At 37.5% G+C, this 27057-nt stretch overlaps 1 protein-coding gene and 1 long non-coding RNA gene across 7 annotated transcripts in view; one reads left to right on the top strand and one right to left on the bottom strand.

Annotated features, from left to right (window-relative positions):
• Nucleotides 1-2398: 2398 nt before the first annotated feature.
• Nucleotides 2399-27057, top strand: part of CSNK1A1 (casein kinase 1 alpha 1) — a 42602-nt gene continuing 17943 nt past the window's right edge. For 3 of the 6 annotated variants that reach the window (XM_081136314.1, XM_081136312.1, XM_081136313.1), the window contains exons 1-5: nucleotides 2740-3439; nucleotides 4060-4166; nucleotides 19341-19467; nucleotides 22924-23022; nucleotides 25329-25412. In XM_081136314.1, the coding sequence (XP_080992440.1) occupies nucleotides 3317-3439; nucleotides 4060-4166; nucleotides 19341-19467; nucleotides 22924-23022; nucleotides 25329-25412 (540 nt within the window). In that variant the 5' untranslated portion in view covers nucleotides 2740-3316. Of the gene's footprint in view, nucleotides 3440-4059; nucleotides 4167-19340; nucleotides 19468-22923; nucleotides 23023-25328; nucleotides 25413-27057 lie in introns of all 6 variants that reach the window. The other 3 variants (XM_081136315.1, XM_081136317.1, XM_081136316.1) reach the window with 1 other exon arrangement.
• Nucleotides 3267-14829, bottom strand: LOC308556758. The gene is made up of 2 exons (XR_013998754.1): nucleotides 12204-14829; nucleotides 3267-7302 (listed from the first exon to the last, which is right to left on the bottom strand). It is a non-coding gene; the product is annotated as an uncharacterized lncRNA (long non-coding RNA).

Genomic DNA, 27057 nt, shown 5'->3' with positions numbered 1-27057 from the left:
GAGGCTGAAAGTTACCACAAATGACACATAATTTTAAGGAAAAAGCTGAGTCATAGCCAACACCTAAAAACTTCATTTTCTACGTTAAAAAACTCCAACTTCTGTCCTTCTTAAATCTGACAGATTTAAATCTTAAGATGGAACCAAATGAAATCACATTTGAAATGGCTATGATCACTCAGATACCATTTTAGTACATTTTGGTGGGTATTGTCAGTGCTGGAATAGTGACTACAGCAGGCTGGAGACAAACAAGGAGACACACCAAATATATAACAAAATCATAGAATCTCAGTCAGAAGGCCGCCTAAAAGTCATTTAAACTAGTGGGTCCCAGAGTGTGGGATTTCAAAAGCTTATAAAAGTTCAAAGAAAAAAAAAAAGAGGCAGATAATACGTCAACTTTAATTTTGCCAAGTAAAGATATTAACAAAACAGCTACCCACCATTAGCATACTTTTATAAAAGGGCACTTTAATGACACATATATAGGAAGATAAAATCTCATAATCAAGTACAATTTTAAACTAGATAAATCAAAGAATAAAAGCATTACACTGCTCTTATTTCTCTAATATCTATCTCTACGGAAACCTTTGTTAGGCTTGCCCCTGTCCATACACAGACCTTTGGAAATCCCTCATCTAGTTCACTCCATGCACCCCTCATCCCCAATCCAGCATTTGTATCCTCTCCCCAAACTCCCTTTAAATGTATACCTCTCCCCTCTTTGGAGAACTCCAAAAGCTGAGGGACCTATCAAATTTTGAATGGATTACACTTGGCTTTTTTTTTTTTGTTTCAAACCAGAATCTAACAGCAGAAATTTTCAAGTAGGCCAAACATGCTTTAGAGTCACCAAAGGGGAATGTCTAATAGAGCTGACTTGGGAGCCAGGCAGCTGGGGGTTTGGTAGTGTCTCAAACATTAGGGGAGTCTCTTCCCCTCTGTTTTTAAATTCAAGGGTGGAGCTTTAATACAAACATTTAAATCAGAATAGAGTAACATGGAAGAATTTGTTAGGGTATCTTCCAGGATAAACTCCATTACTAATTACTTGATCATTTTTTTTTTTTAAATTAACTTTAGAGAGATGGGGTGGGCTAGAAAGAAAGAGACTTGTTGTTCCGGTTATTTATACTTTCATCGGTTGATTCTTGTTATGTGCTCTGACGATCAAACCTGCAACCTTCACATATTGGGAGGATGTTCTAACCAACTGAGCTACCTGGTCAGAGCTTGATCAGTTTTCAAAGTTGCAGTTAAGTCTACAGTTTTTCCATTTCCATTTTAATAAAATTACTTTGAGATAGATTTTTCTGTTTCAATTTTTATAACTGAGGATTTAATCATTCAGGGTTGAATTCATTCATCAGGGTTTGATTGATATTAGATAATAGCATCAACTGCGGAATTTTGTTTTGTAATCATCGTTACTAACAAAACCGATTTTCCCAGGCCAAATTTTGTAAACCAAAATGTGGTCAAGATCTGATTCTTTGACAAATGTTTAGTGTATTTTTTAAAAATATTTTTAATTGATTTTATTATTACTTTTAAAAAATATTTTATTGATTTCAGAGAGAGGAAGGGAGAGGGGGAGAGAGAAATATCAATGATGAGAGCCATTGGTGGGCTACCTCCTGCACGCCCCCTGCTAGGAATGGAGGCTGCAACCCGCTCATGTTCCCAGACCCAGAATGGAAGGGAGATCGACCCGGATCATAGGTTGATGCTTAACGAACGCTAAGCTACGCGCCCTTGGCAGTTTTTATTGACTTTAGAAAGGGAAAGGGAGAGAAACATCAATTGGCTGCCTCCTGCACGCCCCCTACTGGGGATGGAGCAGGCGTGTGCCCTGACCTGGAGCGGAACCAGCGACCTCCTGGTGCACCGGGTAATGCTCATGACGCTCAACCAACTGAGCCACACTGGCAGGGCTACCGTGTAAAGTTTTAAATGTTGTCAATTTTATTTTGTAATAGTTATTTCTATCCTGTTTTTTGGGTCAATGCTGCAGTTTTCAACACTACTAAGATATTCTTTCGAGGTCTTTTGGGGGGGGGGGAAGACATAAGAACTTTTATGTGCAGGCTTTTTTCCAAGGTTATAATTTTATTTTCTGTTAATCATATCTGCCAGTAAAACTATGCATAGGACATTAGGTTCTTTCTTGGGGATGAAACGTACCAGTGAGGCAACAAGGACATAGGGCGGCAAGGTAATTCCTGCTTTCCCACTTTTCCCCTTCTGTAAAAAGACGGTCTCCAACACTCGGTAGAGAGCAGAATTCTAATTATTAAGACTAATCAGCTAGATTTCGCAAAAATCGGGAGCCCTGAACAAACCTAGCCAGCCCAGGGCTGCTTTTCTCTTCCTCTCCACCAGAGGCGACAGCTCCTTTCAAAACAGAAATTGGGCTGGAACAGGCTGGTCGCGGGGCCGGGGGAGTGGCGGAAAGATCAAAGGTTTAAAACCGCCTCCAAGAGCAAAGGTCAATACCCAACTCCAAGACCTGAAGAGTACATCTTAGACGAGAAATGAAGGCAACTCCTCTCTAACTGCGCCGGAGGCCTGGGGCGCGCGGCTTCCAGAGGTGGGCGTGACCGAGGTCAGCAACAAACAGGTAGCAAGAGTGGAGCACCCGACGACCGGAAGTGAAATGAGCCTGGGGCGCGGGTGAGGAGAGGCCACGACCCGCCTGCGCAGTCAGCAGGGCTTCAGTGCGCATGAGCAGTTGGGCGGTGCCGAGGTGACGTTCGGAGCGTGAGCCCGGACTTTCGCGGGTCCGGTTCCGCCCTCTTCTCGCTGCCGACCCTCCCAGGCTAGTGCCTGAGATCTCTTTCCCAGACTGCTCTGCGCCGTGAAGAAGCGGCTCCCGGGGACTGGGGGCATTTTGCGTTGGCTGGAGCGGGAGTAACAAGATGGCGGCGTCGGCGGAGTGACAGGGGTCCCTCCGGGCGGGAGCCGGCGGCAGTGGTGGCAGCGGTATCACTGCCCTAACTCACCGCGCCCCTTTTCCAGCCCGCGACGTCGCCGCGAAAGCGAGGCAGTGGTGGCCGCCCGGGAACAAGTGGCCCAGCCTGGGAACTGCGAGAACCCCTCACAAACTGCAACCTGGCAAAAAGAAACCTGACTGAGCGGCGGCGATCAGGTTCCCCTTGGCGGATTCTGGGCCCTCTGACGCCAAAAGCCAACGTTTTCCGTTTCCTGCCGCCCTCCTCCGCAGCCTTGCTCAGGGGACGAGCCCAGAGGTCTCTGTCCTCTTCTCAGAGGTGTCGGGGCTTGGCCCCAGCCCCCGTCTTCGTCTCTCAGGATGGCGAGCAGCAGCGGCTCCAAGGCCGAATTCATTGTCGGAGGGAAATATAAACTGGTGCGGAAGATCGGGTCTGGCTCCTTCGGGGACATTTACCTGGCGATCAACATCACCAATGGCGAGGTAATCTCTTGGGGTGGGGTTCGCGACGGCGCTTCGCCTGCCCTCACCTCCCACCCCCCGCAACCGCTCGAGCCTTTTCCCACCAAACACACGCACTGGGGGAGTCCAGAGGGAGCCAGTTTCCCTGGCTTAGGAACCTCTCCCACGCTCTTTCCCTAAAAGGGAAGAAACACGATAGAAAGCTTGGGTGAATTAGGAAGTTTCCCAGCTCGTTAAAAATGTACCATAATCTAACTTTTTTTTTCGTCGTTTAAGGTGAAAACGGCAAAATCCTATTTCTGTGATCCCTACGTATACGTGTATATATTTAATACAACTGGGCTTCTTGTTCCAGTAAGGACGGTTTCCGATCGCCCGGTTTCTTCATAACCTCTCATTACGTTTTCTGGGTGAATCATTTTTCTGCACTTTAGAGGACTAGCCGATTTCGTCACTACTCCCTGAAGAGGCCTTTGAGGCTGGAGCCTCCTTTTATAATTACAAAGAGAGCTTTCTCTTCTCAGCCTCCCACTTTCATCTTCTAGGCGCGAGTCGGAGCTTTGCTAATGTGTCCCCTCCTTTCCCAAGTGACATTGAACCCACAAGGATGTTGATGCCATTATCCCCTCTTTCCCCTGCAGGAAGTGGCAGTGAAGCTAGAATCTCAGAAGGCCAGGCATCCGCAGTTGCTGTACGAGAGCAAACTCTATAAGATTCTTCAGGGTGGGGTTGGCATCCCCCACATACGGTAAGAACCCAAAAGCACACAGGCGATCTTCTGAGGGAAGTCCGGAATGGGGGAAATGGGCCGAGGCAGGTAACAGGACCAGTTGCATCCGGGTCTTGGTGTTTGAGTTACCTGTATTGCCTTTATCCGGTGGTTTCCTTTGAACCGTAAGTCACCACAATCACTGAGTAAATTGCAGTTTGCCAACTGAATTTAGACTTTCAGTTTGTTACACTCTGCTCCGTTTGGCTTCCGTCATTCTTCCCGAGGCTTTCATTTGCAGTTAAGTAAGTCTGCAGGTCATCTTTGATCCCTACCCGGAAGGGTTAGCGGCTGCTTTCTTTACATCGGGCACCTCTGATGTGCTTAAGTTTGTCCAGTGAAGTGGATTTGGAGGTGCCGACGTGACCCGGCTCAGGCAGTTCGGGTTGCTATTGGAGCTGGCTTGGGAAATGGCTGCTCTTTTGTTGTGTTTTTGTTCCAACATGTCTTCCTCCTCCGCTTAGAAAATGGCGGAACGACGTGACTCAACCGCATTTTCCTGCCCTTTTCTGTGCTTGAGTTCTCAAGTGAAGCTTCCTTGGTTACCCCTTTAGCAGCTCGAGTGGAATAAACCTTTGAAAAGCCAAGAATAAAGCCGCAGGCGGTGGTGGGGTTCAAGGAAGGAGATGGCATAATGACAGTCTGTGATCTCTGCAGCAGATGCGACGTGAAATTATTAAATTATACTATGCAAAATCCTTCAGAGTCCTTTTAAAGGTGTTAATTACCCTTTCAAGAATGGCAGTGTTGGCTACATTTCATTGTGCCCTAAATATGTATGGGTAATGGCAAAGGCAGTTTGAGCACAGCACTATGTTGAAATTTACTCAGATCTCAATTGTATTAAAAGAAAGCTTAATCACGAAAACAGTTTGATAAGTAACTTTAACCTGTTGAGTTACTTGGTCAGTTACTCATCGGTCACATCAGGGAGGCTGAGGCCTTTGGGGAGGGGCTGAAGGCAAATAGTAAATAGTAATCAATAAAAGTTAACCAAATAAAGAGACTGGATTCTTTTAAATGTTTAAAGGATTTTAGATTAGTTGGGCTTTTGAGATCAGAGTCCTTTCCTAGAATAGAGACTAAAATATAGCTTAAAGCCCAGCGATTTTCCAACTTACTCAATAACAAAGATCCAGAAATAGTTGAGAAGTGGAATTGGTATTTACTGTAGCCTCTTTTTCTATTCCGATTTCTATTCCTCCAATCTTGAATTACAGACTAGATTACATACATTCATTCTGATGTGGAAACAACAAAAGTAACACTATCCTCAAACAATTTCCAATGCTGATAGACATTTTAAGTGGAGAAATTGAATGATGAAATGTTCTATTGGTTGTTAAGTGATAAAGTAAATTATTTGGAAGAAAATCCCAGGTTTATCTTTTGAGATAAAGATGAATGTGAAATCTGAAATGATCCAGATTTGAGATTTTAAATGATTCCCATACCTAAAAACAAAACAAAAACCACTCTGCATTGTGGGAAAATAAATTGGTACTGTGGAAGAATGAAAGTTTTGATTAAAATACCTAAGTTTTTCCTTCTCAAAGAAAATGTCAGTTGCATTAGCTTAAAAATTTTAAACTCTTTTTCCCTTTGCATGTAATCTCCATCCTTGGCCTCCACTGATTTGCTTTTTTTCATCACTAGTTTTTCCGAGAATTTCATGTAAATGCAGTCATATATGAGGTAAAATTTGTGTTAGATTTTATAAATTTAACAAATCAGGTTGTATTTAATATATTTGAAATCATTTTTAAAAGGCATTAAGGGGGAAAAAAGCATTAAACACCTGGCATTTTCAGTGCTAAACCCAAATTAAATACATGCCCTTTTATCCAGTAGCTTTTATTTAATAACAACACTGGTACAGATCAACAAGGGCAATAGATAATATGCTGAATAAACAAAGAATAAAGGAAATTAACTTGTGAACAAACTAATAGGCCTCTGTTATTAGATGTGCACAGAGAGTTGTGGTAGTTATGAACTGTCTGTGGGTAGAGCTAAAGAGATTAACCTGGCTTTCAAGTTAAGGCTTTCTGAGAGAGGAGATGGGATTTCAGGATCTGGCTCTAAGGAAGAGAGCTTGGTGAACTGGTTGGGGCAGATGTCCAAGAATAGTGTGGCTTCTGGGAGTAGTCTCAGGCAGAATGTAGTAATTGGGTGAGGGTGGGGAATGAGTAAATTTGTTTTAGGAGTGGTAGTCAGTACATAGACACAAAGGTGGTTCATTGGTTGCTGAAGCAGAAAGGATAAGAAAGATTTACATAAGTCCTTATTTGGGTGGGCAGCATGTTCCCATCCCGTGCTGCTTCCCCACTGTTTCCACATCACCTACTTATCATATACACGCAAATATTTACTTAGTAAATAGTGAATTAAATTGATTTTAAGGCAATCTATATCTTATCCATTGTTTAAGGCGTGTTGACACTAATTTTAAAAATTTAGATTTTGCTGCATTTATACTTTAATCATTCCATTCCCCATTCCCACTTCATCCCTCATTTTCTTTAATATACTTTGATAGATCCTTTTAAAGGGGCTGAAAACTACCTGACTTACATAGCAGACCTGATTCATCCATATTGGGAGGTTTTATAAAGTAAGATTTTACCTAGTAAGGTTCTTATTAAGGTATCTATTGTTACCTGGAGACATAGCATCCAGTGTAAAGAGCAAAAATGAGAGGATTACCAGTCTCTTAATATTTTTAAGAAACTAAAATCCTTGGACCTTGTGAATTGGCCTCTGGGAGCTCAATTAAAATTACTGTATTTCTTTTACAATCCTCCCTTTCTTTGTGACACTCTGAGTTAATGTGTTCTCTAAAGAAGCAATTATGGTATAACTAAGCTCTAGACCTGCCATGCAGTGATGACTGGGGTTAGTCAGTCCCTTAACCTCTTTGAGCCTGTCATTTTCCTCATGTATGAAATAAAAAGAATATTACCAACTTAGTAATTTTCTTATTTTGTTGGAGTGGGAAAGGAGAGTGCTGGACAGAAAGGTTTAGGGTTTCCTACTCTTCTGAAAAAACCATTTTGCATATGAGTTTTTGGGGTAGGGATTTGTTCAAACAAGTTTCCTACTTAAAGAAAAGTCACTGCTCAGCCAGGGGTGGCTCAGCGGTTGAGCATTGACCTAGGATCCAGGAGATCTTGGTTGGATTTCCAGTCAGGGCACATGCCCAGATTGTGGGCTCCACCCCACTCTGGGCGGTGCAGGAGGCAGCCGATCGGTGACTCTCATCATTGATGTTTCTGTCTCTCTCCCTCTCCCTTCCTCTCTCTGAAATCAATACATATATTTTTTTAAAAAGAAAATAAAAGTCACAGGCCTAGTTGATCTCATAAGTTTCACCTCTGACATTTTAAGACTTGTTTTCAGATAGTAGCTAGAAAGCATTTCATCACAGTTTGATGTCATGTCTCGATCTTACCTTTGAATGTTATTTAGTAATGAGAGGTCACTAAAGATTCTTTAAAATGACATCTCCATCAGGGAAGCCATAGGTTATCATTTAGAAGGAAGTAAATTAATGGAATTTTATAAGAAAATCATGAATAAAGAAGTTGGGAAGGGCATGGGAGAATTGTTACCTTGTTTTTTAACTTTTTTTTTTTTTTTGGCCCTCTGAATGTCAAGTATTCTAGAAGATATTTTTAAGTACTAGTTAATCCTTCCTCTTCAGTGTTTAAAAGCAGCTTAAATTTTAATCTTAGCTTTTTGGCACTGAGGATATATCTTGTAAATAAATTCTAATGCTGTTATCAGAGAACGAAGATTACATTTGTACCGAGTATGTCTTTATTAGATCACTGAATGCACGAGAAATGTGATTTTAATTCATAGGGTAACTGAATCCACAGTATACTAAGGATGCTTATATTGGCTTATAATGGAGTCCTAGTTATGGAATGATGTAATGATGCTTAGGTAGCATTTTTGAACTGGTTGAAACCTGAGAGATATAGCCCAATACCTCATGATACAAATTAGACTATTGCCTTTCAGAGGGTACTGGAGTCACCTAACTCTGAATTTTCCTGTGAACCATTTTCACCTTTATGTCAAGGTCAAATCATGCCCACTCACATGCCCTACACCTTTTCATTTGATGCCTCAGAGCCATACTTTGCCTCCTTCACTTTGTGGCATTTGGCCTCATACAGAGAAACTGAAAAGCTCTCCTATAAATGTAAGTAATCTGTTGCTCGTGTTATTATTTAACTAGATGCTTATAATTCTTATTCTCCCTTTTGAGTCCATGAATTGCAGGATGAGAACTTCTGTTGGACATTGTTAATTTGTATTTTAAATTGGAGTAAATACTTGTGAACCCATGTGTAGTATAGTACATGGATCTTACTACCTTGGTTTATTTTTAGAGCTAGATCATTTTGTTTCAAAATATATTTAAGCTGTACCTAAAGTAGCATTTAGTAAGGTTTTCTCATCTATCAGTGTTTATAGTAAGAACTTTAATGTCAAGAACAACAAAACTAGAATTCGAAGCACTTACTACAAATTGAATCTTTTACACTTGTTCTGTTTATATTAAAATTAGTCCTTGAGTTTAACAGAAGTTTTTCTGAGATTAAATGAGTACCTTAATAGCAAATGAGATATAATTTATAGAGTGAAATGCACAGATTTAAATGTGCCATTGAGTTAGTTTTAACAAATGTGTGCACTGGTGTAACGCACACTTCCTGTTGAGATAAAGAATATTTTAAAGTTGGTCTTTTGGATTAGTTACATATTTTTCTTGGATTTGATGTTATTAGTCTATGCATGACTACAGGTTAGTAATCTGTTTATGGACATGAAATATACTATCAGATTTATCTAATAAAATAATCAGGTGGGGTGGTGAATACTTCGTGGCAGTTGAGCTCTTTGCCTTGTTCTCTTTTGAAGAGCTAGAATACTGCTTTTTTCTGATCTATAAGTTATCAGTTAACTATGGAGTGTGTTTTAATGAGCACTTTGGAAGTGCTGTACAAAAAAGGTTTAGCTGAAGAGTGCATTCTGATCCTCAATATAGTGGGAAATGGGAAAGGTTACAATGAGAGTTATGATTCTGTCAGTGATGTCATATAGGTTTGAACCTGGAATGAAGTCTAGAATTTGTAATGTCAGCATTCATTTATAAAAGAGATTTTGTAAGACCAACAAGGTCTTAGAGGTGTTTTTTTTTTTTTAATGCATTATGTAAATTGATGGGATGATAGGATAAAAGATGTCTCATTCTTTGATGCAGTAATGATGTGTTCTGACTTTAATGTATAGTTACCTTTTATTCATCACATTGACATATACTTTTGAAATAAATGGGTAGTTGGTTGAATTCAGTGTGGCCAACATTCCTTTTTATGTCTACATGCAAGAAAAAAATAGTTGACCATTATTCAGGCATTGTCCTGGTCTCATTGAATCATTACCGCAATCCTCTTAAGTTGGGGTTTCATATAAATTGTGTGAGTCAGAGTGGTTCATTTGCTTAAAGTCATATAGCTAATGTGTTATTTGAATAGATCTTGCTGCCTTTCCATTGTACCAATGATTCCCAAACTTTGCTGCATATTGGAGGACTTGAAAAAAATACTGATACCTGGCTTCTAACTAACCTGAGCTGCTTATTTTGATTTAATTGCTTTGGGGTATGACTTAATCATCACGTTATAAACGCTGTGTTGTTTCTGGTGTGCAGCAAAGTTTAGTAGCCACTGTACTGCACCATATTTCACAGATTAATAACAGTGCTTCCCTGTTCACACGCACCAACCCCAATCTTATAACTATAATTTGATAAGGCTGGATTCTTATCCTCCAATGAATTAGGAGGTTAATACAGGAAACCCTATACCAGGAAACAGTACTGGAAAGTACACTGTAATCTCATACAATCAAATGCTTTGATTTCTGAAAACCAATATGTGAAATCGTTTATTCACTTCTCAGATGCATTCCTACAAGGAAGCATTCTAGAAACTTCTTGAGGGAAAGAACCATGTCTTGCTGTTGGAAGTATCTTTTATGTGTTAGCATAGTGCTGGGTAAACAGGCATGATTCATAATATTTTATGGGGGGTAAAAAAGTAACTTTTCTCCCACTTCTAAGTTCTGGCTGAGCTGATCATCAGGTTAACATGAGACAGATTAACTGGAGAAAATGTGTATCCAGGGGTGCCATAAAAATATGATACCCAAAGATGCACTGGGCTGTTGAGGTTTTTATATGACCTTTTGGACAGAGGAGAAATGGGGGCAGGGCCTGGGATCTTAAACCCACAGTTGGCAAGCAGATGACAAGAGCAAAGGTGGTAAACAAATTCTTGTTGGCCACCCAGAAACAATGGTACACAGAAGAAAGTTCAAACACACTTTGCTAGATTTCTCCCACTGCCACATTTTATATTAGGATGCTAAGATACTGTGCCCTTCCTTTAAGCAGGTGTTTCTATCTGCATTTCTTTAGGCAGGTAAAGGGGAGGGTGAAAGGTTCATTCTGAGTCTTCTTTCTTAATAACCAGCTTAAATCAATATCCCCAAAGGCATATTTTGGGGTGGCAAAACTTTGGTTCTTAGGTGGCTTTTATGAAAAGACATGTTGAGTTTAAAGTGACAGGATATCCCAAGTTTAGCTCTTATATAGTTAAGTTAGTAGCAGAAAATACAGAATTAAACTTACGCAAGGGTTTTAGGACCAGGGTTAGATCTCAACAAGATCAGCATAGAAGAGATAGTAGAGAAAGTAAATTGAGAATGACTGGTGGAATTCAAAGTTAAGCAAGAGGAGAGTTGGGATAATGGGCTGTGGAAGTCAAAAGAAGTCAGTTTTTAGGAAGGGGTAATATACATCCAAGAGACAGACAGGAAATGAGATTTTAAAGGGTTTGGGGTTTTGCTATGGAATGAAGCCCAGTATATAATGATGCATAGTAAATAACTGTTGACTCAAGGGTATGGTCTGAGGGCAGTCTGGTGAGGGGATAAATGTATAAAATTAAAGAATCTGATAGAAGATATGAAACTTTTCCCCTTTTTGGTAGATGGTGGGGTAGGAACATTTGTTTTCGTAGCAGAGAAATGGTTCCATGAAACCATAGGTTAACTACTGGAACTGGTTAAGTATTTAGGAAACTAACACAGTAATTCAGGCATCTTTTAAAGTTTAACTCAGGTACTAACTCTTCTAGGAAATCTCCCCTTTTATCTTCTCTGAATAAATTGCTCCCTCTTCTATATTTTGTATTTACTTTGTTGTTGCTTTCACATTGCTTTTGTCATTTATAGTTTATCTGTTCTTAGACCTTAAGATACCTAAGCACTTTTCTGCAGTATCAGACACATAATAGGTGCTTAATAAGTATTTGGAGACTGGAGGAACACAATTTTGGGAAAATTTTTACAGTTTTATTGAACAATTTATATACATAAAGCTTGACCCATTTAAAATGTACAAGTTATTGGTTTTTAGTATAGTTGCAGAGTTGTGCAACCACCATAATCTGACTTTAGAATATTTTCACCATCCCTAAAAGAAACCTTGAACTCATTAGCAAGCTGTCTTCCATATTCTGCCAGCCCTATACAACCATTAATCTACTCTCTGTCTCTATATATTTGCCTATTAGAAAAGATTTGATCAAGTCTTTATAATTGGTATTGTTGAAAACTATAGGTCTATTGTCCATTTCTTAGTGGGAAAGTGTGTGTGTGTGTGTGTGTGTGTGTGTGTGTGTATTTTTTTTTTTTTGAAAGCCTAATCTTAAGAATTGAAGTAGCTGAGGTGTTTTTTTGGTGTGGTTTTTTTTTTTAACTATATCTTTATTGATTTCAGAGAGAGGAAGGGAGAGGGAGAGAAACATCAATGGTGAGAGAGTCATCATTGATCGGCTGCCTCCTGCACGCCCCTGACTGGGGATTGAGGCCACAACCCCGGGCATGTGCCCTGACCGGGAATCCAGAGATCTCCTGGATCCTAGATCGATGCTCAACTGCTGAGCCATGCCTGGCCAGGCAGGGAAAGTATATTTTAATGCTTGTATCCTCCTGAAGTGACTAGTTCTCCACATTCCATCTTCCATACCACCACTGCCAATGTTAGAGCAATGACAACAAAGACTGACAAAAATCAGATTATTTGTGTCTTTGAAATAAAATTTGGGGTAGTATGATCATGATTAACCATTTTACTGGAAACCAAGAAAAAAAATAGAGAGTAAGATGGTAGGTATAAAGTGGGTTTTAACAAGTTAATTGGTAAAGAAGAAAATAAGGTGATCTTGTTTCAACTATGTATCAGCCATGCTGGCTACTTTCCGTTTCTTGTGAATACCAAGCCTCAGGTAAGCTAACCCTCACCCAGCCCCTCACCTGGCCTCCTTCCATTTATGCTTCAAGAATCAACCATTCTTCATCAAAGATGCTTTCCCTAATACCTCCCTTTAAAAGATAGATTGGGTCCCCATAATTTTTCCCTCTCAGCACCAGTCTCTCCATCACAAATAAGTAGATGTTATTGAGTAGTGGGTAGTGAATTTTTCAAGTTAAGGAACATTTGTGCATCTTTGAAGGCAAAGGGCAAGGAACAAGGAGACAGAAATGAGAATGTTGCAGCATAATTTAAGGATCTTAGGGATGATATTTTGAGCCAAGGATTAGGAATGACAATTAGAAGGGTTAGGATGAAGAAGGAAAATGAATCGTACTAGTTGACAGAATTCTGTGTAAATCATACACAGATGATGATGCCCAAGTTTTAGGTCTGATTCTGCAGTCTATTTACCTTAAAAATTGGTTTAGAGCATGATTTCTTAATTAACCTGGTTCAGAGATAACCCCCCACTCCTACCTTCTAAGAGGTCAGTGAGTTTGGATAGGAAAAAAAGTTACATCTTTATTTTCATGAGCCTCTAGCTGAATTATTTTTATTAGAGATGTATGCAAGAAACCCCCAATCTATGGCTTTGTGTCACCAATGGAAATCACAGATATTTTTATATCACATTGTGACAGGTATCTCAAAATGTTGTTTACACTTGTCACTACTTCAAAATTACAGTACTAATTAGATCTGCCCTTATATCTTCTTAATGCATTAATAAACTACATGTATATTACTATATAAAAGTTTGTTTATTTTTAATCCTCCAGAGGACATTTTCTCCATTGATTTCTAGAGAGAGTGGAATGGGGAGAGAGAGAAATAGAAACGTCCATGTGAGAGAGACATGTCTGTTGCTTTTAAAGTAATTTTATGGCAGCTTGATTTTTACATATAATTGGTTTCTTTTATATTTCTGTGTATTTTACTTTCTGCATTTAAAACATTCTGAGAAAGGGACCTATCTATAGGCTTCATCAGACTGCAGAAGGTGGGGGAAAAGAGAAGGGTCCATGGTACCCAAAAGATTTAGAACTCTTAGTGTAGAATAAGTTACTACAACCCCCACCCCCATGGCACAAGTTCTTAGTAATTGTGGCTAAATACATTTGATTGGTCTCACAGTTGGTGGATTCCAATATTTTCTTTTCCTTCCTAGTCTTGTTCTGTTTTAAATTACTTCCATGCTTGTTAATGTCTTCCCCAGGGGTGTGAGATTATAAAGGTGAGAAAATCAGCTAGTTAAAAAAGATTGAACAGTTCTGGGAAAGGTTTGGTGAAGGAGAAGATTGAATTAATACCTAAAATTTCATGAAGTTACCATGTTGTCAGAATTATTACTCTGAACAACATACCAACAGCTAAAACTGGCTTTTTTCCCACAGTTTGTGTCTAAATAAGTTGTCACTGTGGATAAAGAAATCAATTTAATCTGTATTTGTATTTATGGTTTTAGTTGCTTGTATTCTACAGTGTCTCTTTTCTTTATTACACCTGATTTTTTAGTTCCTGCGGTAGCCAAATAGCAGCATTGAGTGTCTTTTTCTAGTGAAAATGTTATGGATCCCAAATAATTTCAAAGGTATTTTTGCAAGTTATAAATCCAAACAGGATTATGGATGAAAAATTACATGTTACTGACCTTTTAAAATCTGAATTATATTTTAAGTGTAAAATTGCAAGAGGAGGAAATTGATGCTCTTAAATTTTTATGGCAGGAGAAATCAGATTTAGATAATTAAATTCTAGGTTCCTTATGTTCAAAATAAAATGAAGGCCACAAATCTAAGGAGCAAATATGGGAAGGGAAGCTTAAGGAGAGTGAGTTACACAGCAGTTTTGTTTACCAAGGAATAGTAGAAAACCAGGAGGTAACTCCCATTTAGGCTGGTGTCTAGTTGTCTTTCAGAAGGGCTGAAGAGTTACCGTGAATGGAAGTGGAGTTGAACCTGTCTTGCATTATGGGTTCTGTTTTGATGATGAATGCCATTAGTAAGATGGAGCTTAAGTTCGTAGATGGCTTGCAACTTTCAGGAGTAATCAACAAATGACTGCAGTACTAGAAGGATTGGTGATTTTAGAGACTCAGGAATTTAGCTTGAGAATAGATGGCCATGTGTTGTGGGTGAGGGTTCCTTACTTTTGGAATCTGGTAATTTAGGAGGGGAGGGGGGATAAGGAACTGCCTTTAATTGCTATAAATGAATTGTTAACCACAAAACACAAGCACACACGCATAAAAAAAAAAAAAAAAGGAAAAGCCAACATGACATCATTACAATAAGAAACTGGAAGAAAGAGTGCTATAGGAAAAGATTAGCAAGAATTGCCTGTAGGTAATTTCTTTGACTCATGGTAGTTTGGGCACTGTTTAAGAATGAGAAGAACGAGTATCCATAATTTTAGGACTGTATCTCTATCATGAATGGCCAAATTATACTGTTAAGAATGGCACACATAAATATTAATGTATAGGAGCATTAAAAGAAATGCAGATAAAGGAGAGCAGGTTGGCTGGAACTGTTAGCAATAGCAGTCTAGTGGAATTGAGCTAGTCCTTAGAGTTCAACAATATTGTACTAGACCAGGTCCTTTAGATTCTCTACCCTAATAAAAAGGAAAAATTTAAGAGACAGTGTCTTGAAAATGTAGATGCTGTGAAAATGGGTACTTACGGCACTGATTCAGTGCTTATACTTTTTAATTGTTCAGTGAGGACTGACATTAATACCCTAAAGATGGGAAGATAAATGGCATAGGAAAAGACATTTGCCTATTAATACTGTCACTTTTCAACTTTTATAATTATTTGGGTTATTTGAATCAAAGATGAGTAGGTGCTTACTGTTGACTTTAAACTTTCAGTGCTGGGAGTATTCTGCATTCCTGCTTTTGTTTTCCTTATCTGTGACATTAAGCACTTAGCATTTTAAGGGCCTCTTATTTGGCTTTTCATTCTTTAATTCAGCAAATGTTAATTCAGCATTTCCTGTGTATAAGGCATTGTGCTGGATGCTGGGAATATAGAGTTGTGAACAAGATAGATACAGTGTCTGCTTCTGTTGTATTAGGATTTTCTAGAGAAACAAAACCAATGGATTATATATAGATATACTGAAAGAGATTAGGAGGGATTGGCTCACACAGTTAATGGAGATAAGTCCTGTGATCTGTTGGTCTGAAAGCTGGAGGCCTAGGAAAACCAGTGTAGTTTTAGTCCAAACCTAAAGGCCTGAGAACAGTAAGTGTGGATGTCAGGAAGAGTGAATGCTCCCTTCCTCCACCTTTTTGTTAATTCAGCCCCTTCACTTGAGGGAAGATGATCTTCTTTACTTTCAAATGTTAATCTTCTTGATTCACATGCCCATTGTCACTGATACCCCAAAATAATGGTTTACTTAGTTAGCATCCCTTAGCCCAGTCAGGTTGACATAAAATTAACTATCACGCCTATCAAGATGATAGAAGGAGAAGACCTGCATTAAACAAATGTATTTTTTTCTGTTATTATTGTCCTAATCATAGGAATGGAACTTAATTGGGTGTTTTCGGCAGAACTGCATACTAATTATACTGATTTGTTGTTCTTGGAAGACTTCAGGTCTTATAGCAACACTTAAAATATTTTATTTTAGTAATTTCTTTTCTAAGATATTTCCATTTTTATAAAGAGAGTTCTCAAAAAAAGAAACCCCTTGCCTCAAATCTCCAACTGGAATGTATATAACACTTCTAATTGGTCCCCATGTCATTGTCATTTCTTCCCCTACTTTGGATTTTCATATTGCATACTGATGCCAAGGCTAACCCTAAAATAATTATATTATGTTCCAGCCACACTCTATTGACAATTCCCCCAGTTATTTGAAGAATTTAAAAACTTTGGCCTGGCATTTAAAAGTCTATATTATAGCCTGAAACTATGCCACCTTGACTCTCCTTTCTATAGGTCTGTTTGTGCTCCTGCCTAGCACGCCCTTTTCTACCTTTCCCTTTCAGAATATTGTCCCTCCTTCAGGCTGTGACCTGTAATAGATCATTTCCATGAGGCTTCTTTGCACAAATTTAGTTCCCATGATGTTTTGGTTTTCTGAATTCTGTTAACATTTTTATCTGCCCCAGTGACTGGTGAATGTATCATCTTACATTTGTGCTTTTATGTGTGTCTTAATTTTTAAACTAGATTTAGTTTGGATATAGGTTGAGGGGAAAGGAGATGAGAACAGAGAAGTGGACCTTGCCTTCTCTTAGCATATTCTTCAGACCGTAAGGTACTTTTTTGGTATGCAATAGAAAGTTGGAAGCTCTCAGAGTAGAAGTGGGAAGCATAGAGGTGAAGGTAGAAACTGAGTAAGTAAGATTTGGATAAGCAGAAGACTGTTCCTGGCTTCTAATCTGTGTACAATAATGTCTGGATGAGTTAGACAGGTGGAAAGCACAGATGGGGAGGATATGAGGTGTTAGCTTTAGAGAAATAAGCTGTGTTACATATTCCTTGAGACCAGAAGGAAGTATGAACAATATACACAGAGCAGGAAGCTCTAATTATTTTAGAAATGCATGGTTATTCCATGGAGGAAAAAGCCTTTGAAACATTTACTTTTTAGCTATTTTTTTATGGCTGATTTATCTTCACATTGAGAATAGTGGATATGTCTGTACACTTAAGCAAGTAAGGAGAAAAATGTACCATAAAAACTATTTTTTTTAATGTGTGTTTTTAAAATTTTATTTTAAACGTATCTTTATTGATTTCAGAGAGAGGAAAGGAGGGGGAGAGAGAGATAGAAACATCAATGATGAGAGAGTCATTGATCGGCTGTCTGGCCCGCAACCCGGGCGGGTGGCCTGACGGGGAATCGAACCCCAATCTCCTGGATCCTGGGTGGATGCTCAACAGCTGAGCCACGCCCAGCTGCGCTACATTTCAGGCTTGGATTTAGGCTTGGGTGGTTGCTTTATTGCAGCTTTGCCAGCAAGCCATTGGTGTAAGTCTGCTGATGTAGAGAGGAGATGTGGTCTTATCAGAGTTGATTTATGCTTTCCCTTTTGCTTTGATTTTGCTCACTGCCTTCACTCTCTCTGGATTTGTTGTTCTTGGATAGAATAAGTTCTCTTTTTTTAGAACCTGGATAAACTAGGTTTATGTTTAAATTTTGCTACAACTCTTATTGGGCTTGTATAGTTGCAAGAACTGATTTTTGAAGTTCCTGACAGCTCTTGAGCACAGATTTGCCTCTGTGATTATGTAATAGAAGAGGAAAACGAGTGGGAAAAAGAAAAGGAGAACATAACCTATTCACTATTCATCATTTACCTTTTAATATTATCATTTGTTATGTTTAATTCACCTCTTCCTATTTCACCACTGCAAGCTTTTCTTTCAAGTTAAATGTTTGAACAAATGTGAAGCGTTGAATTCCCATATGGAAAATAAGGATGGAAGAGGGAAAATTATAGAACATCCTTGTACAGCAGATTCTCAACATTTTATTCAATGTCATTTTGTTAAAACATTGATGAGATGTCATAGGAACTTACTAACTCTTGTTTATATCAAGAGTTAAAATTTGTGTCATTACGTCTTTTGGTTTTTTGGGGGCAAAGTTTTGTTTTGTTTTGTTTTGTTTTTTAACATTATGTTTTGTTTTGCTTAATTCACTTAAACTCACAGAATCTGTTCACGATATTAAGTGAGTACTTACCGTACACAGTTTTGGGTACAGTAAGGGCAGACCAACTGCCATTTCCACATCTTTTGCTTTTCTTAGGCCAGTAGGCAAGATTTCTAGAAGGTTAAACAGAAGCTTGCCCCACCAGGATACCGGTTTCTTCAAAGAGGGTGTGAAATGAATTTCTTCTTTGTGTTTGATGGCAGTTATTCGTGTATCATGTTTGTGGAGTAGTTTTAAAGTTCTTTATTTTTTTATTGATCAGAGAGAGAAACATCAGTTGGTTGCCTACAACACACGCCCTGATTCGGGACTTCCAACCAACTGAACCTGAGCCACACTGGCTAGGGCAGTAGTGTTGATTGTTAAGGAAAGTAAGAATTACAGTCATATAGAAACTTGAAATCATTTATTGCAGTGATTCCAAGTCCTTGAAGTCTCTGAGATTAGCAGTAGATATTCCTTGAGTTATTGGGGACAAAGTGTATATCTATCCACAGTAATACAGCATGGGATAAGGAAAACATGATCCTTATAGAAAACAAGTGTCATCTTTGTGGTAATACTGATTATTTTCTATAATCTGAAACTAAGCAAAAATGTGACTCCTTTAAAGAAAAAGGACAAGTAAATATCAATTAAATTCAACTTGGTAGGGAACGGGACAGGAGATACAATATTAGGGATCTTGGCTTTCTGAAATGTTTTGAAATGACTGATATGCATTGCGCATTGTCTTCTTCATTTCTTCAATTAGGAAGTAAGACCAGGTGAGATTAAATAATTTGCCCAAGGTCACAGGAATCAGTGGCAGATGGGTATAGACTTCAGCTGCCCTGGTAAGAGGAGTGTTAAGGCTACCAGGCAAGTCTTGTCTTAATAGGACAGTGGGGTCATGTGACAGAAGAAAAATCTCCTTACCCTTATTTTGTGTTCTGCAGTGTAGTTGGTCACTGGTTTCATCACCTGAACCAGAGAGGGAAAACTTGAAGGTTTAAGATTTTTTTAATTTGGTGATATTGATAATCAGCTTTTTATAATGCCTTTGCTTTTCCTTTTCCCCTTTTGTTTTGTTAGGTGGTATGGTCAGGAAAAAGACTACAATGTGCTAGTCATGGATCTTCTTGGACCCAGCCTTGAAGACCTCTTCAATTTCTGTTCAAGAAGGTTCACAATGAAAACTGTACTTATGTTAGCTGACCAGGTATGTGAAATTTTGATGAGAATTAAAAAACCGAGAATACAACTGTTCACCACTATTTAATGATAATTTAAATGTTTATAAACCCTTGTGTCACTGTTTAATCTTTAGGATCAGCAAACAAGGTAAAATAGTGGGGTGTATTCATTCAAGTGTACTCTTCTGATATGACTTGTACATGTTGTTCTGTGGGTATTGGAAAAAAACAGATTATACTGGTTTACCACTCACCTCTAGACTAGTAGTTTTCAAGCTGCTCTGTCAGATGAAGTGTGTTTTAGTGTTGAATGAAGCACGTTTCCTTATAAGATTGTGTTTAAAGAAAGGGTTCAAAGTATCTGCATATAAATAGAGATAAATGTATATATTGAAATTTTGGTTAAAAAAGTTGAATGCTATGTGTTATGTGTGGAACCTTATGAAAGCTATATTTTTTGAGGAAAATATGGTACTGAAATAATTTAATCAAGGAAGATTTTTTGAAGTGATGGAAACGCGACCATTGGTAGAATTTAAGCAAAATCGGAATTTTTAGAGATGCTGTGAATTCAATCCATGCATTGGCTAGAGGTTAGATTAAATTGTTGTAAAGCCAGAGCTTAGAGTTTTGTGTTTTTTTTATCTTAGAGAATAAGAAAGAAAATTTGTTTTAAAGATGTGGGAATGGGATCAGAAACAAGCCTTAAAGAAACAGATAATACAGTAAAAAATAATAGGTAAATGTCAAGAAATTTATAATTTTAAATTTTGGTCAAGATACCTTTAAGGGAATGAAAGTGGAATTGCTTCAAGTTAACTCTGTGTGTAAAAATGCTGTGGAAGCCCAGCTGGGCGTGGCTCAGTGGTTGAGCGTCCAACTGGGATCCACGAGATCCGGATTTGATTCCTGGTCAGGGCACATGCCCGGGTTGCAGGCTCAATCAATGACTCATCATTGATGTTTCTCTCTTTCTCTCTCCCTCTCCTTTCCTCTCTCTGAAATCAATAAAGATATATATATATATTTTTTAAAGGGTAAGATTTCCTTTTTTAAAAAATGCTGTGGAAGAGAAAAACATTTTAAATATTTAGATCAGATATCATAAGAAAATTAAAATGAGATGATAAATAGAATTAGCAATTGAGGCGCAATTTTAGGAAGTATACATTGAGAGGATTAGAAAGTAGTGCTCATTTTTTGTAATCAGCGCCTGATATTCCCTAAGCTTAAACATATTAGTAAATTATAGGGTGCTATTTGTGGCATGTTACGGGCTCAAACATTAAAAGGTTCAAAAACCTTTTAATGTGTTTTTATTGACATATAGGTGAATCCTAATAAAAGTTTTATATTCTGTAGGCGCAGTAACACATAGGCATTTGTACAGTGAAATATTTATTTAGGGCTTGCTATTGTAATTAGCTTTGTGGGGAGGGGGGTATGAAGAAATATAACTAGTTCCTTCTTTCTAGGAGCTTAGAGTTTAGTAGAGAAATGGAAAAATACGATGTTCTGGGTTCTGTGTTAGAAGTCTATTCTGGGTACACTGGTTGCAAAGGATCTGAATAATTCAGGGTTGTATGAAAACATGTTTTAGGAGGTAACAGCTAAGTCCTGCTCTGTAAATGATAGGCAACACTTGAAGTATTCTGTAGTTTGTGCCATTGTCTTTTGCCCAGTGACTTAATAGTCACAGTTTAATGAAGGGTATTATTTACCTAAGACAAATGTGTACATTAAGTGAGCCAAATGTTTTGTTTTACTTCCTTAATCAATAAGGTGGTACTTGGACATTGCATACATCTACTTCCTTGAGAGTATAAATAATTTAAGCCAGAGATTACAGATTTGGCTTCAAAAGATATTTGTCAGGGTAAATGAGGAAGATTTAAAATGTATATTCATGGTAATAAAAGAGCTCAGGGGAAAATAAGGACAAATAATAATAAAAAAAAGAATCTTGATACATACTACTGAGAAGACCAAGAACATATGGGTAGAAAGATAATATTGGCAGTCTTTGGATATGGAAAACATTGTCAAATACAGTTTCTAACTATCTTACAGAAAAGGTAGGCATACTTGATAATTAGAAAATTTAAAACTATTTTGGAAGAGATACTGTAGTTAAAAGATAAGTTTTCAAAAATGTAAATCTATTTGCATAACAAATGACAGATAAAAGATTGTTGTATACAAAGAATTTTTGAAAAATTGACAAGAAAAGAACAAGTCAGAAGAATAATCGACAAAAAAATATATTTTGACAGTTTATAGAAGAGTACATTGAAATGGTCAGTACAAATGAACAGATTTCCAAACTAAATATATTAGGGGGAATATAGAAATGTAGAAAGAACTGAAATCACTTTGCTGGTAGGAAAAAGAATACTCTCAAATACTCCTAGTCAAAAAATGAATTGCTTATGACCTGTTTTGAAACGCACCTATCAAAATTAAAGTATACATACCTTCAACCCAGCAACTCTCCCTGTAATTGTGTGGAACTTAGAGTCCATAGAAATAAAAGCACTAAAAGGTAGGATATATTTAAGTTTATTAATAGCGTTACTGCTTACAGTGGGACAATACTGTGGGTTGGGGATGATTTGGGAAAACATCTCCATACCATAGAATATTTGTAGCCATTAAAGAATGCTAAGACCTATACCATTTGACCTGGCAGAATTTTCAAGAAAAACTTGTCAGAATGACATGTTAACTATTCAGATTTTGAATATGATTAAATTAGTGTGGAGAAAAAATGTGGGGGAGTCCAGAAAAGGGGAAATATCCAGCATATATATGTCCTCATTTATATAAAAGTTCTATGCTTATTTTGTATGCTACCAATTTCCAGGAGTGTTTTGGATATGTAGTTAAAAAGAAATAGGCAAACAAAAGTAAAATGAATAAAATACTTTTATTTCAGTTTAAAGCAATAACAACTTACAGCTTTATCTATTGATCAACACTCCTTATTCCCAAGTACATGTATATGTCTGAGTTTGTGTGTGTATGTATGTAAGAACATGGAAATAGATCTGGGTATACCAGGCTGTTTTAACATAGATTACCTCAGGGTGGGGCATAGATTGGAGGTGGAAAGTAATGATTTAGCTTTCACTTCATATAATTTTTTACAATGGAAACAATTCTGAATTTATTATCTTTGCAATTTAAAAATTGCAGGCTAGATGCTGCCTTGTTTATTATAATCATTAATATTGGAAGAACAAGCCAAAGGACATAGGTTTATGCTTGGATATCTACCAGTCAGGAGATAAATGGAGAGCCTGATTGCCCTTTTCATTTAATTTTGTCTTACACTGTCTTTGCGAACTCTAAAGTTATTAAAATATACTTGTGATCTTGAAAAAGAATTGAGATATTGAAATAACTGACAAATGTCTTGCTTTCTTGTATCACTTAATTCAAATTGCTTAACTCAATTTTCTCTCCCCTTTTTCTTTCCCCAGATGATCAGTAGAATTGAATATGTGCATACAAAGAACTTTATACACAGAGACATTAAACCAGATAACTTCCTAATGGGTATTGGTCGCCACTGTAATAAGGTTAGTCAAATGTACTTTGCATGAAAGAACACAATAAAAACTCCAGGAATTGCTTTGGTAAACTTTCAATCTTTAAAAAGTTATAGTGACTTTAATTTGCTGTTGATAATTGCTTTGAAAGATTCTACTAGAAGAATATGAGCTAACATCTATTAACTTAGTAACTTGAAATAAATTTTCTCCAACTTAGCCAACGAAGGTTAGTTATCTATATGGAAATATAAAATTCCCAAGGGCTTTATAATGACATGTAATCATCTGTTACTGAACTATTGAACAGTTTTAGCTATTTTTTATTCACATGTGCTTGTGCCAGTGTGGAAACCACTGACCTATTCTGTCACCATGGTATATTACATTTGCTGACTGAGCATGGTTCATAATGAGACTTCTTCAGTCCTTGGATTTCTGTATTCAAAAGGGTAACTTTTGGGCCTGCTTCAAAAGTTGTTGACAGTTTCTCGGGTGCCAAGTTGGGTGGGTTCTCTATCCCTTCCCTCCTCCCCCTTTCAAAGGACAATATTAACAAGTGAAATGAACATTCATACAACAAAATTAGTGTTTATTGGGTCTCAGGATGGTTGAACTTTATGGGATGATTGGGTTTTAGCTAGTGACGCATGATTGCAGTTAGAAACTAATTGTGTTAATTTTTTCTGCAATGATTAGCGTATTGAGTGAATTGCTTTATTTATCGATTGATTCAATGTTGAGCTCGGGCAGACAGGCAGCATTGGCAATGCACTAAGCATATTATGATCTAATGATCTGATAGAAATTCTCAACTTCAGGACAACTTGGGGGCTTTTTGTTTTTTATGTTTTTTTGTTTTGTATGTTTTTGGAAGAAAGATTCCCATTTGTTTTATTAAACCATTAGAAAATGTTTGATGTTTTTAGGTCTAGCTATAAATGTTTACCTTTGTTTGCCTGTATGAATGCCAACTTGGAGCTATTAACCATTAGAACTGGTGTTATTTGTTAATGTGTGAGATGTTAATGTTGGTCTGACCAAGTTTTAGGAAATTAAATTTTTTTTGGTTGAAAGCTGAGCTAAATATTAAAAAAAAATAAGAGTGTAACTTATCTTGCCATTCCCAAATTGTCTTTTTTTTTTTTTTTTTAACATTATGTAGCTTCTCTCTTTGAAGCATCCAGGTTCTTAATTGTTACTGCAAAACCTGGTAATATAATTGAAAAAGTTTACTGATCTTACAGTTTTGTCAGTTTGACCCTAATCTTCTGGCCATTTCCCAGCCCTCTCCTTCCCATTTTTCCCCCCCTACCCCGCCTAAGGTCTATTATCCTCATGTGATCCGTATTCTGTGTATTGACATTGCAGGACATGGTTTTTGCCTTACAATTTAATGATGGCCTAGATAATTCCTCTTTGTTTCCCCTCCCCCACCCCACCCTTTAAAAATAGCTTGTTAATCACACAGTTGTGTTAGGAAGTCTAAATTGCCCAGTGATGAAAATCTTTTTAGGAATTTGTGTCCTCTTTAGAGATATTAAATAGAATACTGTGGAGCCGCTTGCTGTTACACAGATTCAGAGAGCCCCTAGGGTAGAAGCATAGTGTTTTAACTAAGACTTAATGTTCTTGAACATTTTAGACTAGTGTTTTGTTTATGTAGTTGTAGTTGGTTTTTAGTGTTTTCTGTATTGTAGTTTGAAAAATGCCAGTTGTATGAGACTGGATTCTTTGGTCAGCTTGTTCTAGTAGTTTTCATTGGAAAACAGTTTTGGGGGGCTTTTGAGGTTGACTTTTAAAGTAAAATTTCTTATTTTGAAAATTGTTCTGAATTTGATGTTTAGGAGTGGCTACTCCGATCTTAGTGAATTTGCTCATCTCTTCCAGTTATCAGCCCTGCATGCTTATGAAAATAAATTTTAAGGTGACTAAATGCCTTCTACCTCTTCCTTACTGAAGATTTCGCTCCCCCCCTCCCCCCCGTATAATTTTTGGGGGGAGAAGGGCAGATTATGGCACTAAAGATTACAGATCCAAATTCCCCATTTTTGATTAAAAAAATAAAAGAGCCAAATGTCACCATTGCTATCCCTGTTTTAGGCAGTGACACATTCTAGCGGCATTAAAAACCTGAGTATTTTCCAGAATTCAAATGTTCTTGAGCATGTGATTCTTATTTGGAAAACTGAGAAGCTCAGTGCTTGGTGGAAGAAGGATGGCATTTGGCTACCCTGTTCTTTCTCTAATGCCTCGGTGTTGCCTGTCTGCGCCGGCCATTGTTGCAATGTAAGCAATACTGTTTGATGCACTGCCACCCTCTATTGTCTGTTTAGTGTTTAGAATCTCCAGTGGGGAAGAGGAAAAGAAGCATGACTGTTAGTACTTCTCAGGACCCATCTTTCTCAGGATTAAACCAGGTCTGAAACTGTCTCCTATTCCAAACTCAATCCCAAATTCATGTGCTTTTCTTTTTTATTGTTTTATTTTGATTATTTTTGTTTTGTTTTAATTCTGGAGAATGTAGATCTTTCTCAAGCACCTCTTACGTTGGCATTATTCAGACATACTTGGCAAACATAACATTACTAAGATGTTTCTTTGTGGCTTTTGCTTAAACTTCTAAAGTTTAGAGAAAACCTAAATGAAAACAGGATTATGTTTAGCTCTCTACCATCCATATGAGAAAATGATATGTTAGTCTAGTATGGAAATTCTTTACCTGGTGATAAACTTGAGATAGACTCTTTAGTTTTTAAAAATGTTATTTGGAGTTGTAGGACTTAATGCATGAAATACATCAGTGCTGTATGGTGAATATATTATGCCTTAACTCTCTTCCCCTTCCCTAATGATCTTCAGGTAGGTCAGATTTCAGTTCTAGTGTTTCTAGAATTGATTTACCTCAGTAAGAACATTTTATGTTCTGGGAATAGAAGACATTGCATTCTAACAGTATAACAATAACATAATCAAACAATTGCCATTAGTAACACACAAATTAAATGAAAGTATTACCTGATGCTTTAGTGTTTGGCATGCTAGATAAACATCCTAATAATTTTCTAACTATTTTTAAAACCTAGGCAGAACTCCTCACAGTCTTTTACGTTTGTAGACATTAGATAGCTACTTTCTTATTGTGTGAATTTTCAGACAAACCAGAGGATATACTTGTTGTTGTTTTAATCACAAAATTTAGATAGGTAAATTTCGAAGCTCTAGAGCAAATGAGTCTTTATCAATTTAGTATACACTGAGAAGGAAATATTGCCATGAGTAATTAAAGAAAAAAATTGTATTTGATATGGGAGCATATGTTGTAGTTCCTTAATTACTACATGCATCATCTGGGTGGTTATTTAATTTTTGTCCATACTGCCCAGCATTATTCTAGGGACCACTTTATCCCAATGTTACAAAGGTTTCATAAATTTATGTTTATTTTTATTCATGGACAAAGTAGTAGTACCAACTGTGGTGACTAGGTTTTGGTTGGGGAAAGAGGGAGGGTGTTATAAGGGTGTGAGACACATTGTAAGGCAATTGTGGTGCTCCCTTTTACTTACCATTAATTCACACATTTTACTTATATTTTGTACCATAATCATTTACTAATTTCTGTTAAATTGTATTGAATTGTTTATAATTCTGTATAGGTTAGCTGGGTTGTGAGGAAAAGTAACCTTGTGAATTCTTTGGAAGGGCAGGGTAATATGACCCCTGGTTAGGAGAAATTGCTGCAAATACTAAAAACTAAAATTGGCAGTAGTGTTTCTGAAGAGAATGCACCTCTACTGAATGGAGTTATCTCGGTGTATCCAACATTAACTGATTTCCACATGCCTTTGAAGAATTGGCTATATTCTTTAAGACAGGCACAAATTTTACTTAGAACATATCTTTAAAACCCACAGAAAAGCTGCTTGACTCACCAAAGAGATTAGGCCTCTCTTTGCATATACAAACCTATAAAAATACATTATCTTATGACTTAGTAAATATTGACTTCCTCGTTCTACCTTTATATATTTGCGGCTGTTTGTATCCTTGGTATCGTGCAAT

Source organism: Miniopterus schreibersii (genome assembly GCF_964146895.1).
Source record: "Miniopterus schreibersii genome assembly, chromosome: 4".
NCBI lineage: Eukaryota > Metazoa > Chordata > Mammalia > Chiroptera > Miniopteridae > Miniopterus > Miniopterus schreibersii.
The sequence above is the reverse complement of the archived record's forward strand: the minus strand, read 5'-3'. Positions and strand labels throughout refer to the sequence as shown.